This window comes from Monomorium pharaonis, chromosome 6 (genome assembly GCF_013373865.1).
Source record: "Monomorium pharaonis isolate MP-MQ-018 chromosome 6, ASM1337386v2, whole genome shotgun sequence".
In the NCBI taxonomy this organism is placed as follows: Eukaryota; Metazoa; Arthropoda; class Insecta; order Hymenoptera; family Formicidae; genus Monomorium; species Monomorium pharaonis.
Window position 1 is genome coordinate 22,036,652 of NC_050472.1, and position 22,244 is coordinate 22,058,895.

The window sequence follows — 22,244 nt, forward strand, 5'->3', positions numbered from 1 at the left end:
AAGGAGACCTATCCGTTCTTGCCGAAGGAGCTTGGAAATAAGCTTTCGCGAACGATGTTTCCACTCTCTTCCCTGCGCCACTTTCGCCTCCGCCTCCTCGCGTCTTCCCCTTCCGTTCCATTCCGCCCACTCATTTTTTTCATCCAGCCGCAAAGCTAACGCGAGAGACAGATAGAAAGAGATCGAGTACGAGAGAGAAAGAATAAATTTGTATGGAAGAGGAAGAGGAAGAGAAAAAGGGGGAGAACGTAGGAGTATATGAGAAAGTGGATGTGCGTGAGGTGGACGTGGCAAGAGATGGACGGAACGTTACGAGTCTTTGAAATGTACGCCGGGAGAGTATTTTTGTCCGTCGTTCTCGCAAATGACAGAGTTAACATACAAACGCCAGGTAGAGCCTCATATTCTGTCGGCGCGGGGCACAGGGAGAAGGAGAGATTAGAAAGGATAGTAAAACGTTCCTGGGAAAAACGAGGGAAAGGAAACAGAGCCTAGCGCGAGAGGAAGCGAAGAAATGAAGGATGAAAGAGAGAGGGATAGCTAGAGAATGATCGTGGATTTTAGATTTAACTCGCGGCGATAGATTATGCGGCGCATAAAAGAATAGCGAAAGGGCGTCGGGAAGAAAAAAAAAAGGGTTAAGAAGAGATTGAAGTACCATTTAACGAATGAAAAGCGATGCCGAATGGACCGCCGTAAAGGTGCAGCTCGTTTGTCGTAGAACGCAGGGGATAATTAAAATCATTATCTCTCATTGTGGACACATAACGCCGGTTTGCAACGATTAAATCGCGGTGATTTACCGATAATGAAATCGGGATAAGACCTCCCGCAGAATTTCATGCTCGAAACCGCAGCTCGTTGTGATACGCTGGAGAACAAAGGGAACGAAGGGCGTCGCGAAACGATTATCGGTAGAACGTAAAGGGCATTCGAAATCGCGCGTCGATTCAATTAATTTTTTATACGATGTTAATCGAATCGAAGTGATCAAAGAGTTGCGTGCTAATGCCAAAGATCCAGGTTCAAATCCACCAAGAATATAAGATTTCTAATTGATTCTAATTGATTGCCATCTTGGAAGGCAATGGCAAGCTACCAGGAGTGCCTTTGGCAAGACCATATATTCTTCGAAGGCTACATTAAAAGGGCTTGGGACTGTATCAGATCCAAGAAACTAAAGTCGCGCGTGCATTAGGGAACTAAGTGTGTATAAGAATCTGGGCTATATCTCAATTTTTTAAATCCTTTTATTCTCACACTTTATAGTTTTTGTTAATATTAAAATTAGATTTGAATCTTGGAGACTTTTATTCATCGGACGTTATAGTTTTGAACATGTTCCACATAGTTAACAAAGTTAGAAGTCTTAATATATATTTATGCCAAAATAAAATTAATTTAAAAACGGATATTTCCTGATTTTATCCTATTCTTTATCACGTTTCTCTATATACTTTGCATAATACGTCTATGTGAAGTGATGTGTGCCACCTGTTGACACAGCGATGTACACGCGTAGCGATAAATTCCGCGTGGGAGCAATAAAATGGAAATCTTAACATTCGTAACACGGAATATAATAACCAGACGCATGAGAACGACTGAATGTAGGCCGGCTCGCTCGCAAGGGCTCGAGATTTTCATGCAGAGGGATGTTGTTATTAGAGGGAAAGAATAAAACACGATGCAGCGGGGAATTCTGCTTCGCATGTTAATCCATCACTTACGAACTCGCTCCAGCAAAAACCCGAGCCCACGACTGCGAGATGAGATAATTTTGTTTCACACATGAAAATGTAAGAGCTTCGCGCGACATCGTTGTGGTAAAGCAAAAACGAATGTGTAATTTTATAAAATCGCACACCTAATTGGGACCGTAGTCGGAATAGCAATCCGCGATCTAAAACCATGTTTTGAAAACTGCATATTATAAAAAGCAATTGAATATCCGTGTTTGCAAATGCAATATACAAAAGGTAGAAATCTGGTACAATGGAAGCGAGTAGAATACTGAACACCAATTTTTACAGATGAAAATAAATGAAAATAAATCGAAATTGATTTAATATCAAAAGTAGTCACGGCGACTCCTCACTGTACCGCGTACATCGATAAAATCTGTTCACTTGACCATAAACAATGCCGAATATATATGTAAAAAAACTAATGGTTTATTGGACTATATTGTTGGCCGGCTACAATACCTCAGGCGTGACCATAAAATCGTAATATCACTTTCGTAATATTTCCCCTCTTTTTCTTTCTTTTGTTTTTTTCAACGAGTATTCAACCAAATGCGTAGTGATTCCGAAAGCTTCTAAAATTGGCCAAAAAAATTATTTATTTTAATTTAAAAAAAAGTTATTTGTAAAGTGGTTCCTTCTAACATCTAAAAAAATATTTAAAAAACAATATATATCATATTAATGTTTAAAAGATTTTTCTCTTGATTTTTATCTAAAGTTGGAGAGAAGAAATTAATAAATCAAATGTTGCTAATGGAAAGTTAATAATATCAATGTCGATAATTTTTCTTGAAATCTTGCGAGCACAATATCTCTTCTAAATTGTCTTAAATATTTATTTCTACTTACTAAATACAGATATATTACATATTCATTTGTTATAAACATGAAAAATGTCTCTGATACATATTTTATAATATCAGTAAAAGAAGAAAAGAATGTGCAATTTCTTCTTTAGAAAATTTAAAGTTTACATTTCAGACATTATATAATAATATTAAAATAATATTAAAAATAAGATCTCAATTGAACATCATTAAACTTTTTTTGTTTACTATGAATGCAATAATTTATTAAATCAAAAGTAATAAGTCATTTAGAAATAAATATCGTTATTAGCACTATAATCCTTCAATATAGTGTAACAAAGTATTACAAATACTTATCGCCATTTGATAATTGAGAAACGAGGTTTTGGCCAATTTATGTAGAATTTGGAACTGTGAAGTGTAGCAACTTGACTGCGGGATGTTTAACTTTACAAAATGCGACAATGTTGCGAGTTCTTCACCTAATTATCCCAACGATCATGAATCCTTGCCATCAATCTACGTGGTCGCAAATGCTCGCTCAACCGCGAACAGTGGCGTGGCGCTTAATGGCGCGCTCATTGGCAAGGCACCCTGGTGTTTCGCGGGGACGAAGGAAGGGGGAAGGGGGCTAGACGAGGAACGAGCGACAATACAGGCGACGATTAGATCGACGTTATTCTCGTGGCAAATGACGCGAAACGATGACGACGACCACGATGGCGGCGAATATAACTGCCGTTAAAGATGAGGACTTCGCGGCGGCGGCGGTTCGGTGTCGCCGCGTGTATCGCAACGGTGCCGGCCTTGCGAGGAGACCGCGTCCCCGACAGCGCTTGGCTTTCGATGATTGCCGAGAACGCAGCCTCGCGTGAAGAATCCCGGAAAAGCAGCAAGCGGGGCATTAAACGTCATTAGCACTCTCGGCGTTGCCTCATTGATATCACGAGAACCGCTGCGATACGCGCGGCACTGTTTTCTTAAACCATACGGTATAGAGAAACAGATATGAACGGGAATATTTGCCGAACCCCATCATTTCCCACATGTTTCCGTTTGTTCTACGATAATCTCGCGCGGCAAGACCACTTTCTTTCACGGGGTTTTCAGGTTGTCGTTTTAGGTTTAGGTGTGCTATTAAGCTTCATGCATTTTGAAGTTATTAGGTAGTTCAAATATTAACCCAAACTTTAACTCGTTCCGCTTATCGTCCTCGTTCCAACTGAAAAGTTTTAAGTTATCCCACATGACACCAGCTATTATTAATCAATGGCAACTCTTTTATTTCCTTCTGTATATTATATTTTTGCATTTTGAATTAAAATTATAATGGATTTTATTTTATCGCTGGCGCGTAAATCGTGGATAAAATTTTATAAATGTTGGATCGGCCGATCATATAATTGGCTATTGATGAACGCTGTATTGAGTCATAAATTTTAGATGCATTGCCTAACACAGGGTAAGCACGAAAACAATTCTGAATTTCAAAAGAAGCCAGAACGTAATCGAACTCAACGACAAATGGATTTATGATTGGCCGAAACGTACGGAAGTTACGGCAAAAAAATTAGTTCCCATAAATTTCGCTGGCATATTCTGGATATGCGATTGTAGTATCCGAAATCAGATTTAATCCGTTAAGGACGGCTGTCGAAAATTTGCTATAATTCTGTAGAAATTCCTCCCGTTTAAACGACATTATTGAAAGCACGTCGTTACAATGTGTTCGTATCATTTAATTAATGTCAGATGCGTATTAACGTATCGACGAGAACATTTGTCACATTCAATAAGCTCGTCAATATTTTATTCTTATTAATAAATCATAAAAGGATAAATTACATTAATCACACTGAAAATATGTAATAATGAAATTATTTTACAACTAAAAATATATAACACACGCAATATATATATATATATATATATATATATATATATATACACAGAAAAAAAATGTAATGTAGCCAATAACATATGTGATTGCGGGCTGCCAACTACATAAAATACTCAATACAATAATATTTGCTATTAATGCAAGTACAATGTTGATACTGCAATAGCATATATTATTGTATTAAGTATATCTGTAATTGGCAGCCCGCAATAACATATCTTATTGAATATATTACTTTTTTTTCAGTGATATATATATATTTATATGAAAATTCATTTGTAATAATTTTGTCACCGAACTGTATATTTTGGAGAAATTGCAAAAACATGTTTAACATGTAATCATAAATTAAGTAAAATACGAAGTAGTTATATTGCTGAATTATCTGATGGAAGAGAGATTTCCTCCGTTTGATATATGCTCGCCGGGCGTTTCCAATTCATGTTTGACGTTCGACGTCTTTGGAGACGTATTCAAAAGCAGCAACTGTAGTGACACTAGCGAAATTCCCGGTAGTACGCTATTCCAAGTTTGCATTCGCCATGTCTTGGTCCGAACTTCACTTTCACCCACAAAGTGAGGTACATGAATGCGCGATAGTTTAAACACTACCGCTCTGGACTCTGTGAATAACTATTGCTATACGCTTTAACTCGTGCAAGTTCGTGTTGCTACTTCTATACACATTAGCAATTTGCATTTCGTCAACGTTGACAAGTTCTGTCTTAATGAGCTAGAAATAATCATGTATAGGCAATATATTGCAAAACTACTAACATTGAGAACACATACAAAAATTGTGTAATATATGAAAAAAATTAAAATTAAAAATTTATAGTATTTTCTATTAAGCTAAAAATGCATATTAATTATGAAAATTTTAATTTCGGACCTTTTCTAAAGAGCTTTAATATTTTAAAATTGGAAGTATTATATATTTTTACTAAATAATACATATAATTTTAACATAAAATTGATTAATTTAAATTCGTAAGAGAAATATGAACTAATAAAAATACGACTTTTTAGAATTTAACATATCAGTAAAAGAATAAAACCTGATAAAGATACAATAATATAATGACCCTCTTAGATATAAAATTATTGAAAATATCTCATATCAAAATGTGAAGAAGTAAGCAATTATTATTATTTTCATTCAAATATTAATCTTTTAAACAGTAAGTCCCCTCTTATATTCTATTCATACTCAATAGATATATTTTATTAATATTATATTTTATACAAGTTCGCGCGTGAAGTAATTCAGAACGCTGCAAAATAATAGTACGGTAATAAAACATTTAATAACTTAGCAAATTGTTGTTAATTATTTTCTACGTTTCTTCAATAAAATAGGCAAGACTTATTTTAAACAATATAAACAAAATACTGAATATTTCATGAATCTTTTACGCAATTTGAAAAGCTTTTTTAACATTCATAAAAATTCAATAACAGTTAAGTAATTATATAAAATAATATAGTTTATATATGACTCTAAATTTGTATGTGTGTGTGTATAGATTTTTAAAATTTTCAGTGTAAATATAAAGAAATATAAATTTAAAGAAAAAACATGTTAGGAAAAGAAAACTTTTAAATCAATGATTCGAAACACATATATAAATATGAAATCTCTATGTACATTAATCTCATTATTCGTTGTTAATAGTTTGGAATATCGGGGCATAACGTTGCTGAAAAAAGCGAGTTCTCGAGATTTCTCGCGTGAGCCGAACACGGCGATGTTAATGTTTAATATCACGTCGCTCGCGCGTCTTAAATCGCGTGCGGACTAGATCGGTGTAATCTTGCCATTAAACGTTTAAAATTACGCAGCTAATAGGACAGATTATCTGGAAAATTAAACCCTGGACGCAAGCGGAAATATTTGCATCATTAAAATACGTACAAAATTGGATGCTAGCTTACAGATAAAATTATTTCTGATACGCGCACGCGCTATACGCAAACAAAAATAACAATATCGTAAAATTTCAGAGAGACAGAATTCACTGTAATGCCGTCGTAACATTTTTCAACGAAATAACTTATGCATAATCGAGTATTGGTTTTTATTGGACAAATTATCTGTTCGAAAAGCATATACGTAATTATACGTCTACACGCGTACGCATAATAGCTTTTGCAGTATGATGCATTCGCAGATTAATACTTGGGACAGGCAATATCTTTCCAGATTATGAGCTAAACATTTTTTAAATATTCATTTGAAGCAAATTATTTTTTACAGGTGAATAACATCACGTTAACAAGTTAGACTGGACAAATCGTCAAGCTTATAGAATCATAAAATTGTGCCACATTGAAATTTTGCCAATTTTCGTCCAATATTTCACATCAAAACGTGCTATAGCTTTATTGCAAGAAAATAAGTTATGCTGGCACAGCTTTAAATTTTGAAATATATGAAAATATCATTACTTCTCTCCATCTAAAAAATAAAAATTGTACTTTCCTGTATTTTCACGAAAATTAAAAATATTTTTTTATGAAAAATGCAATTTATTAACGTGTTAGTATTAATAACTTTATGATAGTAAACCATATCTCTTTCTTTATGTACAAATACTTATCTTACTCGTATCGAATTTAGATATATATTGAGTATAATTAACTTTTCAAACAATTAAACAAATCTATGAATGTCAGTAAAATAGGATTTCTTTTCAATTATATTTATTTAAAGCAAAATATAGTCCCAATCGCAATACTTTGCCGATCATTTAATGAAGACGTATAAAATCGCATTAGAGAAGATAATTCTGAAGGATGCGACATACACAGTTAAAATAGCCAATACACGACACATCGGAAATTATTATACGATATCAAAATGAATTGGCGGAAGATAGTCTGGCGGAGATAAAAGATTTCAAAGGGCAATAAAGATATGGTAGGCGTGATATACTTCGATTATGAAATTATGATGCCAGAAGGGGCGCCCTCCGCGCAATATAATAATATATTTTCGAACAATCACACAACGTGGCGCAAGCTGATACATAATATAAGCCGATTTTCTTAACATCCGCGTTCGTCTACCGCAAGCTAAAACTTGTTTATTTCACGGCAATTACAATATTACTTCATGTTCGTATACCGAGCATCGGCCAATTTGCTGGGATAGTGTGCGTGCCCATAATGGACACGTCGATGGATACGCGGAATTTATTAAGTATTAATATAGGCGATTTCCTCGAAGATACGACGTGGCGACGTCGCCGACCGTGCGATGGGTAATCCATGAATACAGGCTCGCGGAAGCTCGGAAGCACTCGTAGCTAAGTACAAAAAGTATTTACTGCCGGGCATTGGCCTCCCCTTCCTCGCCTGCATCGTTGACAGGGAGTCGCACGAATTCGGGATAACGCTCTTTTAATTCCGTTGACTTATCAATTTATACGCGGATAATGCGCGTTTCAAGTCGTTATTCGCCACCGCTCATCGATACGCCGCGAACGTAACGCGTTACATTATCGTCATACGAACGGCACATGATAAATTGCTCACGCATTACGTATAGCATTCGCATTCGTCGGGCTGCATACGCCGATGACTACCTCATCGTAGCGCCGCAATTACATTGCTAACAAAGCTCTCCTCGATTACCGGCCACGCGCTAATCTAGAAAGAAAATAAAGCTCATCTCTCTGCGTGATTGGATGCAGCGGGGAACTTTTTTTTGCCTTTCAGTTTTTCATTAAGTCAGCCGCATCCGGGATGAAAAATATATTACCAGGCTATAGCTTCATAAATAAAATAATCTATTTAAACTTTATCCCTGAGTGCGGTAATCTTCAGTAGAAGAGAGAGAGAGAGAGAGAGAGAGAAAATATTTTTTAATATACTATTTAAATACATTGCAAGAAAATTTAGCCTGCGTGCATTACGTTCAGCGTCACGTTGCATTCGATTAACATCTCATGTTAACATTCAACGCGAGCTTATATTACATTGCAGAATTCATACAGCCATATTTAGCGCTACATGTGCGATAGGATAGTCCGGCTTAGAAGTGTTATCTAAACTGTCAATGATATGATGCGGCAAACTTGTAGGCAATACCTCAATGGATATGTAAAGCTTTAGATAGACAGACGTTGCATGGAGGCCCATTTCAGAAGTCTTGTCGGGTGAATGATTGTATGATGAATAAAGGATTGCTTCTTTTTACTTTCGTTGCAATTTCATATCCGCACTGCGATTATCGATGTATCATTAAATCGATCGATAAAATCCTTCTAACGTCTTTTAATATAATACGTTTCGTCATATCTAAAATACTGTTATCGCGATATTCATACCGACGATTTTCACGAAACACCATTTCCCTGTTACACGATTTAATTCAATTAATGGCTGATAGTTATAGCTGTTATCGCGGTTCGTCTTCACGCAAGAGATATTTCCCTCTGAATTGAAATATTTAATGCAGATCATTCCCGCAGGGATGACTAATCTGTACAATCATTTGGATTTGGAGAATAACCGCTCGAAATATTAATAGGCATAATTCGCACATCACCACAAATACACGTTTCTACGACGACAAATATTTAATCAAAAATGAAAGCAATATATAACTCATTGTTTAAAAAGTACAATCCAAAAACTGAGTGGTATATATCGATATTGGCGATCTTCTTCCATTCTTTTTATTTGTATTTCCTTAAAAAAGTATACGGATCATTTTGATTGCCACTTGCGCGATCGCGGTAAAAATCCATACGTCAGATTTGACAGAAAGCTTTTATCAATGACTGCTCGTCGGCGGCGAAATGCTACGTGGCGGGAGAAGAAAAAGGAACGATCGACGAATGCCGCTCGGTTAAAGAAGCCCTGGAGAAACGGGATGGGAGGAGAAGGGGGGGGGAAGGAAGAGGGGAAAGACGGGAATAGGTGGTGGTCGGGGATGAGAATCGACGGGTATATCCGTACCAACCACCGACCGGCTGGCACCGGCGCGCGGGGGACGGCCGCTGGAATGGGAAAAACAGATAAAGACCTCGGCACCGGTCGGCTTCCGAAGACAAGGGACGAAGATAAATGATATAATATCGTGCCGGACCGACCGATCATTGCCGTGGAAACGAAATCGAGTTAAGAGGAGTACCACGAGACAATTGATCTCTCGCGTCGCTTCGTTACACCGTGCGACAATGAAAATGGGGGGGGGGGGTCTGATCCTTTTTCCACGGAATGCCGAGGCGATTGGTTCCCCCTCGAGAGAAGCGGCTGTCGCGCAACGATATAAGTATGCACGTACGTACACCGACGTACGTGCGAACGAGATGAGATGAGGGTGGTGGAGGAGATAATCTAATTCTTTTCATTTCACGTGTTTACCTCCATCGTTCCGCACCACTTGCCTTCACCCGGCGCGCGCGACGACGCTGAGTTTTCATTATACGCGTCAGTTCTATCCGCGATATAGAGCGTAAGAGGGAACGAGGGAGCGAACCGTTTACACGGTGAACTTCGGAATGGGTTGCGGGAACTCGGAGGACACGGACGCCGTGAAAACTCCACGCCGCTGCTCTGGTACGGCGGATGTGAGAGATCGCGCGGGAATGGAACCGCCTCTCCGTGCGGAAGTCGCGGAGGAAAAGATCCGGTCGCTGCGTATCCTCGCGGAATACGCGGCCAGCAGCCGCGCATGCATGGCGCTCGGGAAAGGGGGGAAACTACTGCGGGAGAATACACTCGGGGGCATTGAAGGAGGATTACCGCGGCGCGGCTGCAAAAATACGTGATATATATTAATCGAACTACTTTCCTCGATGTTTCAGTTACGCGCTCTTATAACCGCTATGGCAATCTCTCGTAAAATGCAGGGCGAAATCGCCATAAACGCACGCGTGACTGAAATACGGCGCAGTAATCTTTACGAGATGTTGTTACTTGTCAGTTACCACCGACGAGAATAATAACCTGTACTGTTACTCGTATCCCGCTACGCCTTTTATTTATTAATAACAAGCTATCACAAATCATGCAATCGCTACTCAATTGCAGCGCGTGGCGTTTAGTAGCTATGCCAACACGTCGAACAGGTGCGAGGAAAACTCCTTTAATTGAGCCGAGCCATTCGAAGGGTGCAAATTACGCTTGTATCAGTTTTCGAAGAGTTGGAAGACGAGATAAATTCTTGTAAACTCCTCTAATAGCGCGTAGGGATTAATTATTTATTCTTTATAGGCCCAGTTTAGTATTAGTCCCGCAACCCTATATTCGAGCCAGACGATGTAAACCTGTTTTTGGGTCAGTATATACTTTTTCACGCTCTCCGACCTATTTTCCTCCGACGTGATTTATTCGAACATTAAAAATAAATACTCGTACTCGGAATGTAATAACACCTGCATTCACATGAGTTACTTACATTAGATTAAACGAGGTGTACATGTTTTTGTTGCCTACTTTAGATCAAGGTACAGGCCAGGTTGGTGTAAACAAGGCCATAGCCTCTGAGTAATACATTTTTCACTTGCTGTAAAATTCAGCGTAAACAGTAATCGCGATAGAATGAAACGAAACGAGCGGGAATTATTCGGCGGTTGTATATCTCACTGAAAAATTCCGAATACAAATATAATGAGGTCACTGATTCCGTAACGTGATGAATTGAAAATATAGTTCGGGGAAACTGCATTTTAATTCCAAAGCCCAGAGAACCCACCGGTAACTTGATCCCTCCCTGTTTTCCTAATTACCTGTTCTGCTATAATCGCGCGGCACTATTTATTCGCTGGGGATCGCGCGCAGTAAATTCCCGCCTTCCGACGTGTGTACCGGCGGATTCTGCCGCTTGATTGCAAATTAGAACACGAACGGGCGTGTAAGCTTATCGGGCAATATTGCGCATTCGAGTCTAAGTGCTCGCAGAAAGGAAGTTATGCCGAATAGCTCCTCGATTGGGATCGTACGGAACGAAACGGCAACAGCGGGTTTACGGTTTTGCGTTTATTAGAGTGCGCAAAAACCATATTTTTATGTAGCTTATGCCAAAGATAATATTACTAGCGTTATCGGATCGGTATACGGAGAGTGCGTACGGGAGGAAGCTTAATAATATAATTAAAATAAAATTAAAATGTGACAAAGGAACATCAGGCGCGCGATTAGATTTCCTCTATACCAATGAAAGAAGATTTATAAGAATTTGTTCGCGATAAAATATTCCTTGTACATTTTATTTTAAATGTAATATTTCCTTTTCTTTGCGAAGCTTGTAACTATTCCTTACGAGCTCGTAACGTTTACCAGCGGATTTACCGGTGCAGAAGATATCGCAGAAACGAACTAGTCGGTTTCCGCGGCTATTACCTTAATTCGCGTACTCGCGCGCGTTTCGCATAACATCTAAATTTCATAGCTCGCACCGCGACAGCCAGCGCCTAGTCGCGTCGTGCAAATGCGGGCATCCAGAGAGAAAGAGAGAGAGAGAGAGAGAGCGCGTGCATTAAATACCTACGGAAATCGTACAGCTCCTTGCGCTTTACGGAGTGCCGTAAGAGGCCGCGAATGGAGAAAAGAGGGTGAAAGGGCGAAGCGCTTATTAAGTTAGTCTCAGAGATTCCTGAGCGAGCGCAACGTACGAATTATGCGAACCACCTTCCCCGTACGATTCTGCGCGCCGCAACGGCGGCCGTGAACAGCGACCGCCGCGAAGACGAAGGCGAAAAGGAAGACCAAGTCGCCAAAGACAACTGAGGATGATGTGCAACCGAGTGGAAAGGGGGAAGGAAAAAAAGACGAAGAAAAACAGAGACGACGACGACAACGACGACGAAAGATGACGATGACCACGGACGCGCCGCGCCGTCCCGGTCAGGGTGAAAGTAATAACAGTGAACCACGCGCGTATATACGCGAAGAAACCGCGCACACCGGCGCGCGGCGCCGGGCGACGTGTACGTGACCGGTGCTTAAGCCATTTTTCGATACGACCGGTACTTAGATGCACGCCGGACTCGAGCCGCCCGCTGGGCTTTCCCAGAGAGAAGAAGCCACCGCCAAAGATCCCGCGTCCTTGAGAAACTCGAGGAGGCCGAGGACGACGGCGGTCAGCCGCCACGACGACACGGGGGAGCGCTCGCTCTCCCGCGGGGAGGGAGAAACGATAATCGTAGAACGGATCTTACGATCTAGCTGAGTCCGCGGGACTCTGTCGATCGTCCGAGACGATCATCGTCGCCGTGCCTCGTCTGCAGTGCAGACGAAACGGGGCCAAAAGTGCAACGGGTTACACCTTTTTTACGTTCAACAAGAATCCTTTAGTTTTCACCGGTAAAAAAAAAAATTAAGTACACGAGAACGTTTTTATACGGTAAGTATTTTAACGTTTTATTATTGAGACTAAAGCTAAAGTTCAATGGAACTACAAATCTAATCAAATCGAATTTGATTTAACATTTAATGAATTAAAAAATTGATAAAATTTAACGGATACTTCACTGACAGAAATACAATTATTACCGGTCATCTAAATGTGAGAATATCAATGTTGGAGTATGCTGTCGCAATTATGAACTACTAAATCAATTACGCTAGTAAATGTTCCAACATGCGCGTAATAATTAATTGTTACTACCGCAAACGTGATAGTTTGATTGGTACGGGACACGACATGTTTCAATTGAGAATAATTAAACGTTATCGTCATTTAACAACCATGTAGGACTTATTACGTCGAGAAATCAGGACCTTCGTCCTTCCATTCCTGGCGGATAACATTTTGAATTGAAATCCGATATACACACGTAATCATAAACTACATGTATTTATGTAATAAGATTTTCTAAAAAGTATCCCAACAAACATACGGCCCGTCAATCTTTGCGGGGTTGGCAAAGTTTCTCCGCGGCAAGATAAGCTGGTATTTCAATTGTTCGTCAATTTATGAGTTGTTAGATATTGTGAAGTTATTGTTACGACGGGCACCCGGAAATTGTTAAGCGTGCTCGCTATTGATTTACAGGTAATATCATGTTTAGCCGTCCCTGCGGCTGTAATAGCATAATTGACGTTTTTAGTGTTTAAAACACATCGATTTTCTGCACCTCGATAGTAGTAGGAGCGATCCTTACGCCGCATTCCCCGTGAGATGCCGCCGATTAACGCGTCCATCAACGTGGCTCGTGTAGGTGAAAGGGCGCTGAAAGCACGCGGACGAGATACGTTGCTGCCCACGCCACTTTCGTTTCCCGCTGCATCTGCGACGCGCTTCTTTCTCTTTTCGCGGATTTTTCGCGTTTTCGCTTTCCGTGCTGTGAGAGCCGGTAAACGAGACTCGGCCATTCGGAACGACACGGTCAATGACGAGAACCGACGTATACAGACGCCGCCGATGAGAGGTTCAGAGCGTTCAGGACATCTCGTACAAATTCACAAAGTCGTCCGGCGACATATAGATAAGAACGGTTACGCGGATATGCAGCGCTAAAGCTGCAGCGAAAGTCGGATCACGTGGAAATATTTTCTTAGATCTCTCCCTTCCGCGTACGTGTGTGTGGTCCCTTCCCGCTGCGAACACGCGTGTGCACGCACGCGTATATATGTGTGTGTGTGTGTGCGTATGCGTGTGTGGATGCGCTGCGTACGATGGACCGAAGTACTTCAGAAACTTTTCGTGTCAGGTAGGTATGCAGAGCACTCGAAGGTGCTGCCAAAAATTACGGGCGCTTTAGTGCCCCCAGCAAGCGAATTTAAACGAGAAGTTCGCGTTCGTCGAATAGGTCAAAACGTATCGCGATGAAAAAAAAAAAGAGGCAGAGCGAAATAAATTATAACCGTAGATACGCCGCACGCCGGAACAGAAGGGCAATAGCGGGCCCGCGCTATCGATTTCGTAACCGCAAATAAAGTCGCGTGTTAACGGGATCGAGAAACGTCGCAAACCCAGCAGAAAATAACATCTACATCATATGCCGACAGTACTGACATAAAAATTATTCAAATAACTAGAAAGTCAATTTTGTATGTTTAATTATCTTTTATATCACGCTAGATATAGAAGCAGTAATATCTCTTAGCGTATTGATATATAATAATGTAAAACACTACGTTGGATTATGAAATAAGAAAATTGCAATAAAATGGCTATATTAAGATAAGACTTTACGAAGGATTGGCGCAGCAAGCTGCCTTTAATATCTCGGATCAGCTCTAAATCAATATTCAATAAAATATCGAGAACCAAATTTTTCGTTTTAATATGTCTTTTCATCATTGGCAAACATCGACGGTTAAAGTCATATAAAATTTATTAATCTTTTTTTCGTACTATATTCTATGACGGCTTAAGTTTTAATATCGGTATTGCACATTCCAATCGATGTGCGAGGAAAGAACCGCAATTTTTTGTCTCCAGGAAACCTAAATATCCGATCAAGAATACATAATATGAGAACGATAAAAACGTTAAAGCTATCAGATGATACGTTTCGCAGAGTTCGGATATTATAAACCATACGTAGATTAGTTCGATTAACCAAATAGAATTAATTTTTCTTTTACAGTTCTACAATCCATTTATATAATTTAAAATATAGACTAATAAACTAATTGCTTTAATATATTAAAGCAATAACGTGTAATTGAATTGGTCAATGCAGAAAGGACACGAATCACATTTTTTGCGAAAATCATTTTTTGTCCATTGAACTTGAAATAGGTAGATACGTTTTCAATGCATATATGGCACTTGTTCAAAGCTTCTAAGAGCCTAAAGTAGAACGTTAAAAATAAGCAACGAGAGCAGAAAGCTCATTAGTCTCCGTTTTTCTCGTCCTCTTTCTTCTTTCGTCTTGTTTAACAAGAAACTCTTGTTACTCTTTTATTTTCATATTAAACTCTTTACAGTTTTCAAGCAAAATAATAATGCGTTTATCTCTCTTTTTTTTTTTACATATCCTCATCTTTGACTCAATCATAGTCGATTTATATATAAATATATAAATACATATAAATATACATATATATTGAAGAGGCCTATTTTGCTCATTTTTTAACTTTCTAATAATATATTTATAGATTTATTCTCTTATAATAATGTAAGTCTCAAAATTTTTGTGTTTTAAAATTTTAAAATTTAAAAATTTTGTTTAATACAAAATTGAAAGTAATTGTTTTTAATTTTTAATAATTTCTTTCATCAGAAATGTTATTGTAATTTAATATAGATATGTATTATTTTTTATAAAATAAATTAAAGTATTAAATAAAGTACTATAAAATTTTGTTTTTATTTTTTTCTTAACATTGAGTAAAAAAGACAAGAAAAGAAACAAGTGTAAATATGAAAATTGAGTTTTTCATATATGACAAAGCACTTTAAGGATCAGAATTATCAAAAATATTATTAAATGTCATATTTATGTTTCCAAAAGTAATATTATTAGCTTTTCACTATAATCGAACGATTTTTGCTGAAAAATTTAACTCGTGCCTTTTTTGCATTCTTCGAGTTAATTACTTTAATTGTCTTAATATACTATGTTTCCATATCAGTCATATTTCTTAGATAGAAAGAAATTTTATATAATTTCTCAAATTTTAATTATGATAATATGTTATTTTTACTTACGTGTGTCCCTTTAGAATTGTTTCAATCATATTCGTCACTATCGACCAGATGAAAACAGAACCGTCTGCAGAACCAACTGCAATGTACTGTCCATCAGGACTGAAAGCAGCTCTTGTCCAATCGAATCCCACTTTAAAACCGTCAGCACTGTAAAATAAAATTAAAATGCGACGTTTACTATCTTTAATATTCTACTTACGTATATATGACAAAAATACATGACCTACCTATACGATCCGACAATCTTCTTCATTCGTAAATCAATCAGTTTTAATGTGTCATCCCTCACGCAACTCAAAAGGTAATTTGCGTCTGAAATCGAATAGATTCTTTTATAATTTGCAATCATACACAAGATTGAATAATATTTAAACTGTTCGTATGAATGTTTGTGGTGTTGCAATATCAAATGAACAAATATCTCGTTATAAATCGAATACAAAAACCATCAGTAAACGCATCTATAAAATATACGAGTGACGTGATATTCAAAATATTAAAAAATATGATGACGGTGCAATAAACTTATATGAATTGTTCTTCGGCGTATTAAAATAATTTTGTCCGTAATTTCCTTCGATCATATAATATCGACCTGGTAATAAATGACGCAGGATTATTTGAATATGAGTAAAAAAAGCATTAGAGAAATATGGTATACCTGCTTAACTACAGAAATTAAAAATCGTACCAATACTACTCCACTTGAATTCATTTCGCATTCTGGCAATATCTGGGATTAATGAAATGCGATAGAACAATATATCTGAATGAAGTACTCTTGTGTGAACGGGGCGCACTTGCAGCTGATACAAGTGCTTTGAGAATACTGCAGAATCGTGCGAGCCAATTCATTCACGTCATTAGAACGTTGCGATAAAAAGCGAAAACGAAATAACATTATTTGTATAGCGCGAATAAAACATGAAATGCCGTGTAGTTGCCGTGAAATACCAATTAATATCTTTTCTCATTGTATTAATTATTCGGCGGCCAGAGGCCTATTATATATATAAGACTGACATTTTCACTTCCATTTAACGCTATAATTAAAATAATTAGTTTTACCACATTATTTTTTATCTCTCCAAATGTATATGATATTCTAATTTAATTTAAATTGTGCTGTTTAAACTTACGTCATAATTATGATTTAAAATCAAGAAACATTCTGTACTTGTACACTTGTATATCTACATAAGTTTTCAACATTAATGCAAAAAATCATGCTTCGTACATTTTTTCTTATTATTTCAATCAAAATATGAACAAAATCTCTTGATATTAGAAACTGATACTAATTTTACGTCGAAATTAGATAATTATATAATTCATATTTTTTTATAAAACGAATAATACAATAAAATATAATGTAGATATCATTAGTCACACTTTTGTGTAATATCAGATATTTTTATCAAATCATATTTTTTATATAAATAATTAACATCACTAGGATAATAACTATTTGTTGCCCCATTTGATATGCCTTAATCGATATTGTAAAATGTACATATACAGTTACATATTGTAGAATCAAAATTCTGCCCTGATATTATGCATATAATTATTATCAAAACGATATCAAAACGATATCATTGGATTGTAATCTGTATTAAATATATTTACATTAGAATAATAGAGTATATATTTAATACAGCAATACAGCTACATCTCGCAATACAAAACAAAATATCTCATGATTGTTGGCTGTTTTTAGCAAATGTTCAACACTTTAGAAAGCCTTTGATCAAAATATTTGACCAAAATATTAAAATATTAAAATAAATTATAATACTTACCGCGGGATAAATCTAACGATGTAACTTTTCCTTCCAATAAGATGTCATTTGAGCTGGATTCGGCTCTAGTGTCCCAAAACCTGATCCTTTGATCAAAATGACCACTAATTATCGTAGAACCAGCTCCATCGGAAGTTACGAGATCATTACAACTCGAACCAGCGAATTTCGTTTCTATACCTGCAACATAAAGTTTCTTACCTTAAAATATGCATTCATACAATCAGATTGCAGTTTCCTCATTCAATTATTTTTTATGTATTTACTTAAAGAATTTAAGAATTTAAGAATTCAGAGAAGTAATTTTTTAGAAATAATTCTCGTTTAAATTAAAATTGTAGATAATTTTATATATAAACAAATACAAATGCAAAAAGAATTACCACAAAATTATATAAATCTTCGCTTTTTTCGAATATCTTCTGTAAAAGAACAGAAAGAATTTATGTGTGTGAATGCTTTAATAAATTCTTTATTATTTAATCACATAGCAGCTAAAAGAGAGATTATTATAAAGTGTTAACAATTCAATCACATGCATCATTAATTACAGTCTCAAACTGCGATTAAAAAAATTGTTGATGTATTTTTTTATGTTAGTTAAAATCTTTCAATAGGCTGATTTTCAGACTGAAGATTTTCATATTTCAGAACAAAGTAAAATTCTTTCTTCAAGAATAAATTATACGTATTTTAATTTGATTATACTGCTTTCTACATTTAATTTGAGCATTCCCCAGAGTAACAAAATTATATCCTCGCGGATTGTGCATATACGTGTCGACTTTAAACGGAGCGAGTTTAACAGTGATTATATCGAATGTGAATCACGGCTGGTTTCCCCTTTCAAACTGTAGCTCTACCTAGCAGCAGCTTTCATCGATCTCCACGCTGAAATAAGCAGGATTTCAAACTTAATTTACGTCGGGAAATGACATTCGCGTCGCCACGTTTCCGCGAAGCTCTTGGAAATCGCTAGCGCGTCGCGGAAATGCCCGGCATCAAGACTGGAAACAGGATAAATTACGAGTTTTCCGCTTACAGCCTCCCCTCCTCGCCCTCCTCCTATTCTACCTTTCCTTAACCTCGGCCTTTGTGCGTTTACGAAACCGTACGCCAGTTTCCTATTTTATCGTGGCTCTGCGTTAAATCAGACGTGATTTATCGTTCGATCGATTAGTCTGTCGAAGTTTCTGCAGCGGGACATCGACTAGCGAATAATGTCCACCGTTTCTACCCGAAAATGGTATTACGAACTCCAATTACTTCGCGACCGTGTACCATGCCAACGGAGACAAGCTTCTTCCTTCGCAAGCAAGCTTTGTATGTTTCAAGCGCGTGTATTCAATTACAATCGCGCCTTGGAAATTGTCTCTCAATCGTATTACGGAACTTGTGAAAGCTATAATCACGTTTAATTTTTTTTTTTTCTTTCACTGGAATATCAAACGTTACTTTAGTGATGCCATAGGAAATTTTCACACTGTGATAATTTATTTTTATAAATTTACTTTTCTTAAAAATAGAGATATGTAATTACACATATAGTAATGCAACCAAAGTAAAATTTTTTTTACAGTAAAATTTATTTATAAGAGAATATAAAATTTTAAATATTTGCTAACGCGGAAATGTGTAAAAAGCCAAAGTAAAATTTACAAAAAACAACAAGCGCATATTGGTTTTTCTTTTTTGTTGTTTTTCCTCTTTCATGAAATGAATGAAAAAATACAACAAAAAAATATATACTGACACGAGACGAATCGTATCTTTTAATACTTATGACAATGATATTTGCGCGTAGCGCACTTAATTCTGACAGTTCAAGTAACATATACAAGTAACAGAAAGCGAACATTATAAGCTTTAAGCGCGATGAGTGGTGCACCTCTCTAAGAGTAATAAAATTTCTTCTAAAGTGCGTCCGTGCATAAAGATAAGTTTTGTCGACAATTCCTACCTCACCTCAATGCCGCACGGTTCACAGACTGTCTTATCTCCCAACAAGTAACCGTACCACAATGCATTCGCAACGCGCCGCCTATCACGATTCAGTAAAATACGCGAGACGCGTACGGCTAATAAACGTCGTAAAAATCATTAGCAGGCAAAACATATCTTCGTGAGTGCGCTACCGCGCGGCAAAACGCACAAAGGGACTTCTGCCGTACCGCACTCGGAATAATGCGTGAATGTTTCCATTTGATGACTAGATTTGAGTCGTAATGATGATGATGGTAAGACAAGAGTGTTAGCCTGACTTAATCATTGCTCTATACACATCACAAAGACGACGTATAATTCTTGATATCTAGTTAGGCAATCTTGCCTTTTCCTCGGGTAACAAATTTTCTTGCAAAAAGCACATTTTTCAAGAGATATCAACAAGAATAATCTCTTCTGCGCACACACACAATATTTACGTTTCCTTTAATATTTTAATAGCGTTCACTTTTACGACAATAGTTCCGCTTGATATAAACGAGAAAAACAAAAGATGAGACTATTTATACTCTTAAATAAGATTATAAGGATATTTCGTGCTATTGGAGTAAATTGCTTTTTTTGGCTGATTCGATCTCCGATAGTTGTGGTTAAAAAAAAAGCCGCTAATTTTAGGATGTCAATTCTTGCACGTAGCATAAAGATTATGCTCTTATCTATGGTACTGGTTCTTTATGTACCAGTCTTTAAAATCAATGTATTATTCAGATAAGTACATATATGCTATTAACGTGCATCTATCCCTCAAACGAGGCATAAAGGATTACCGGCTTTCCGTGTAAGCCTTCTTCAACCGTCAGCCATGATAAGAGCTTTCGGGATGTTAATTTGCCCTCCCTCATGCTTTTCGCATTAATATGTACTCCACATTAACGTACATGTGCTGCTTTAGACGTATGCCATTCAAATATAATTGCTTGAGATTTTCCGAGTCATCTTTCATTTACGGATTTTTTAAATTTCACCCTAGAATGTTACTGTGGGAAAATTTTAATTCAACTATTAATTTAAGTTTAGTACAGTTAGTTTTTGTAATTAAATTTCTGATAATAATTTAAAATAATTTTAATGAGATCTTTCTATACATACATCAAGATAATTGAGTTAGTTATTCTAACACCTTGTGACCTATAGAGTAAAAAAAATCTCAAATCTTAATTATGTGGTAAATTTCCGAAAGTAATATTAACGTCAGAAAAGTGTGTGTAACGCTCTAGAATTAAAGTCGATCTCTCCTTAGTAAAAACTTAATGGGAAATTGTCATGTTCGGTAACTTTTGGAAATTAAATATCAATTTAACAATCGTGTTTTACTTATACTATATAATAAAAAAACGTGACAGGTAATTTATTATTATGTACTTAATAATTGACATACGTGGCATAACACTCTTTGAATCGTTCTGTTAATTCTTATACTTTAAGGAGTTTTTTACACTTTATAAATATTAAAAATAAAATTTCAACAAAAATGAATAAAATTTCCAAAATAATCTTTTGTGCATTCATTATGTAAAATAAGATTGAACGTTTACGACGAGATACTCGTAAGTTGAGTGGTACGTAATGTGCCACGGCAGAAATACAATGGTGGTAAATTAATTTCCCGGGTTGTTAGAGAGCATTTGGCACGTCTTTTCAGTCAGTGGCGAATGCATGACGCGGGGTATGTTATTCCGTCGGTGCGGTATGGAATTCGTCTGTCTGCGGCACGATTGTGTCCAGAAGAGCCGCTCGGGGCGTCCACGAAATTGCACGGCACGACGTGGCGAGGTAGATAATAGCGCGATAGAAAACAGCTGATCCACTTTAAGCGTCCTTTTTGTCTTAAAGCGTCCGCGGTAAACAATAATTCACGCTTAAACGCCCTTTCAGCGGCGCTTTCCCATTGTGCGCGCCTCGCGTTCGAAGATTTATTTGTGCGAAACTTTTGTACAAGCGCCCGCCGGTCTTCCTTGATAGCGCGGTTTTCGCTATTTTGCTGTAGGACCACAGCACAACAACAAAAGGCCGCCGCAGGTCTAAAACGGATGTTCCCCGGAGTACCTGTGTGTATCCACGCAGGTATCCGCGTGCCCCGACATGCGCACAATTAACTTGGACTGGACTACTGAATGACTCGACGGGACGACAGCTATAAATTACGTGACGAAGTTAAGCCACAGGTTAATTACGCTACACGCGCACCCTGTTGTTACCTGCGTTGCATTTAAAAAAAAAAGGGGGGGGGGTTAAGACGGATTCTTTGCCTCGAGTGCGCACGGTGCGTTCGCCGGCAAAAAAGTTTTGTATTTATGTTACAAGTTTGATGGCCGACCGCAAACTCAGCCGGGACGGACGATTTGTGATGGCGCTCGACTTCTTACA

The 22,244-nt window shown here is 37.3% G+C and overlaps 1 protein-coding gene across 4 annotated transcripts in view; it reads right to left on the reverse strand.

The window, feature by feature from the left end:
- Positions 1-22,244, reverse strand: part of LOC105832555 (autophagy-related protein 16-1) — a 413,425-nt gene that overhangs the window by 5,633 nt on the left and 385,548 nt on the right. For all 4 annotated transcript variants that reach the window (XM_012673629.3, XM_036288132.1, XM_036288133.1 and 1 more), the window contains 3 exons: positions 17,874-18,053; positions 16,299-16,383; positions 16,072-16,218 (listed from right to left, as the gene is read on the reverse strand). In XM_012673629.3, the coding sequence (XP_012529083.1) occupies positions 16,072-16,218; positions 16,299-16,383; positions 17,874-18,053 (412 nt within the window). The remainder of the gene's footprint in view (positions 1-16,071; positions 16,219-16,298; positions 16,384-17,873; positions 18,054-22,244) is intronic.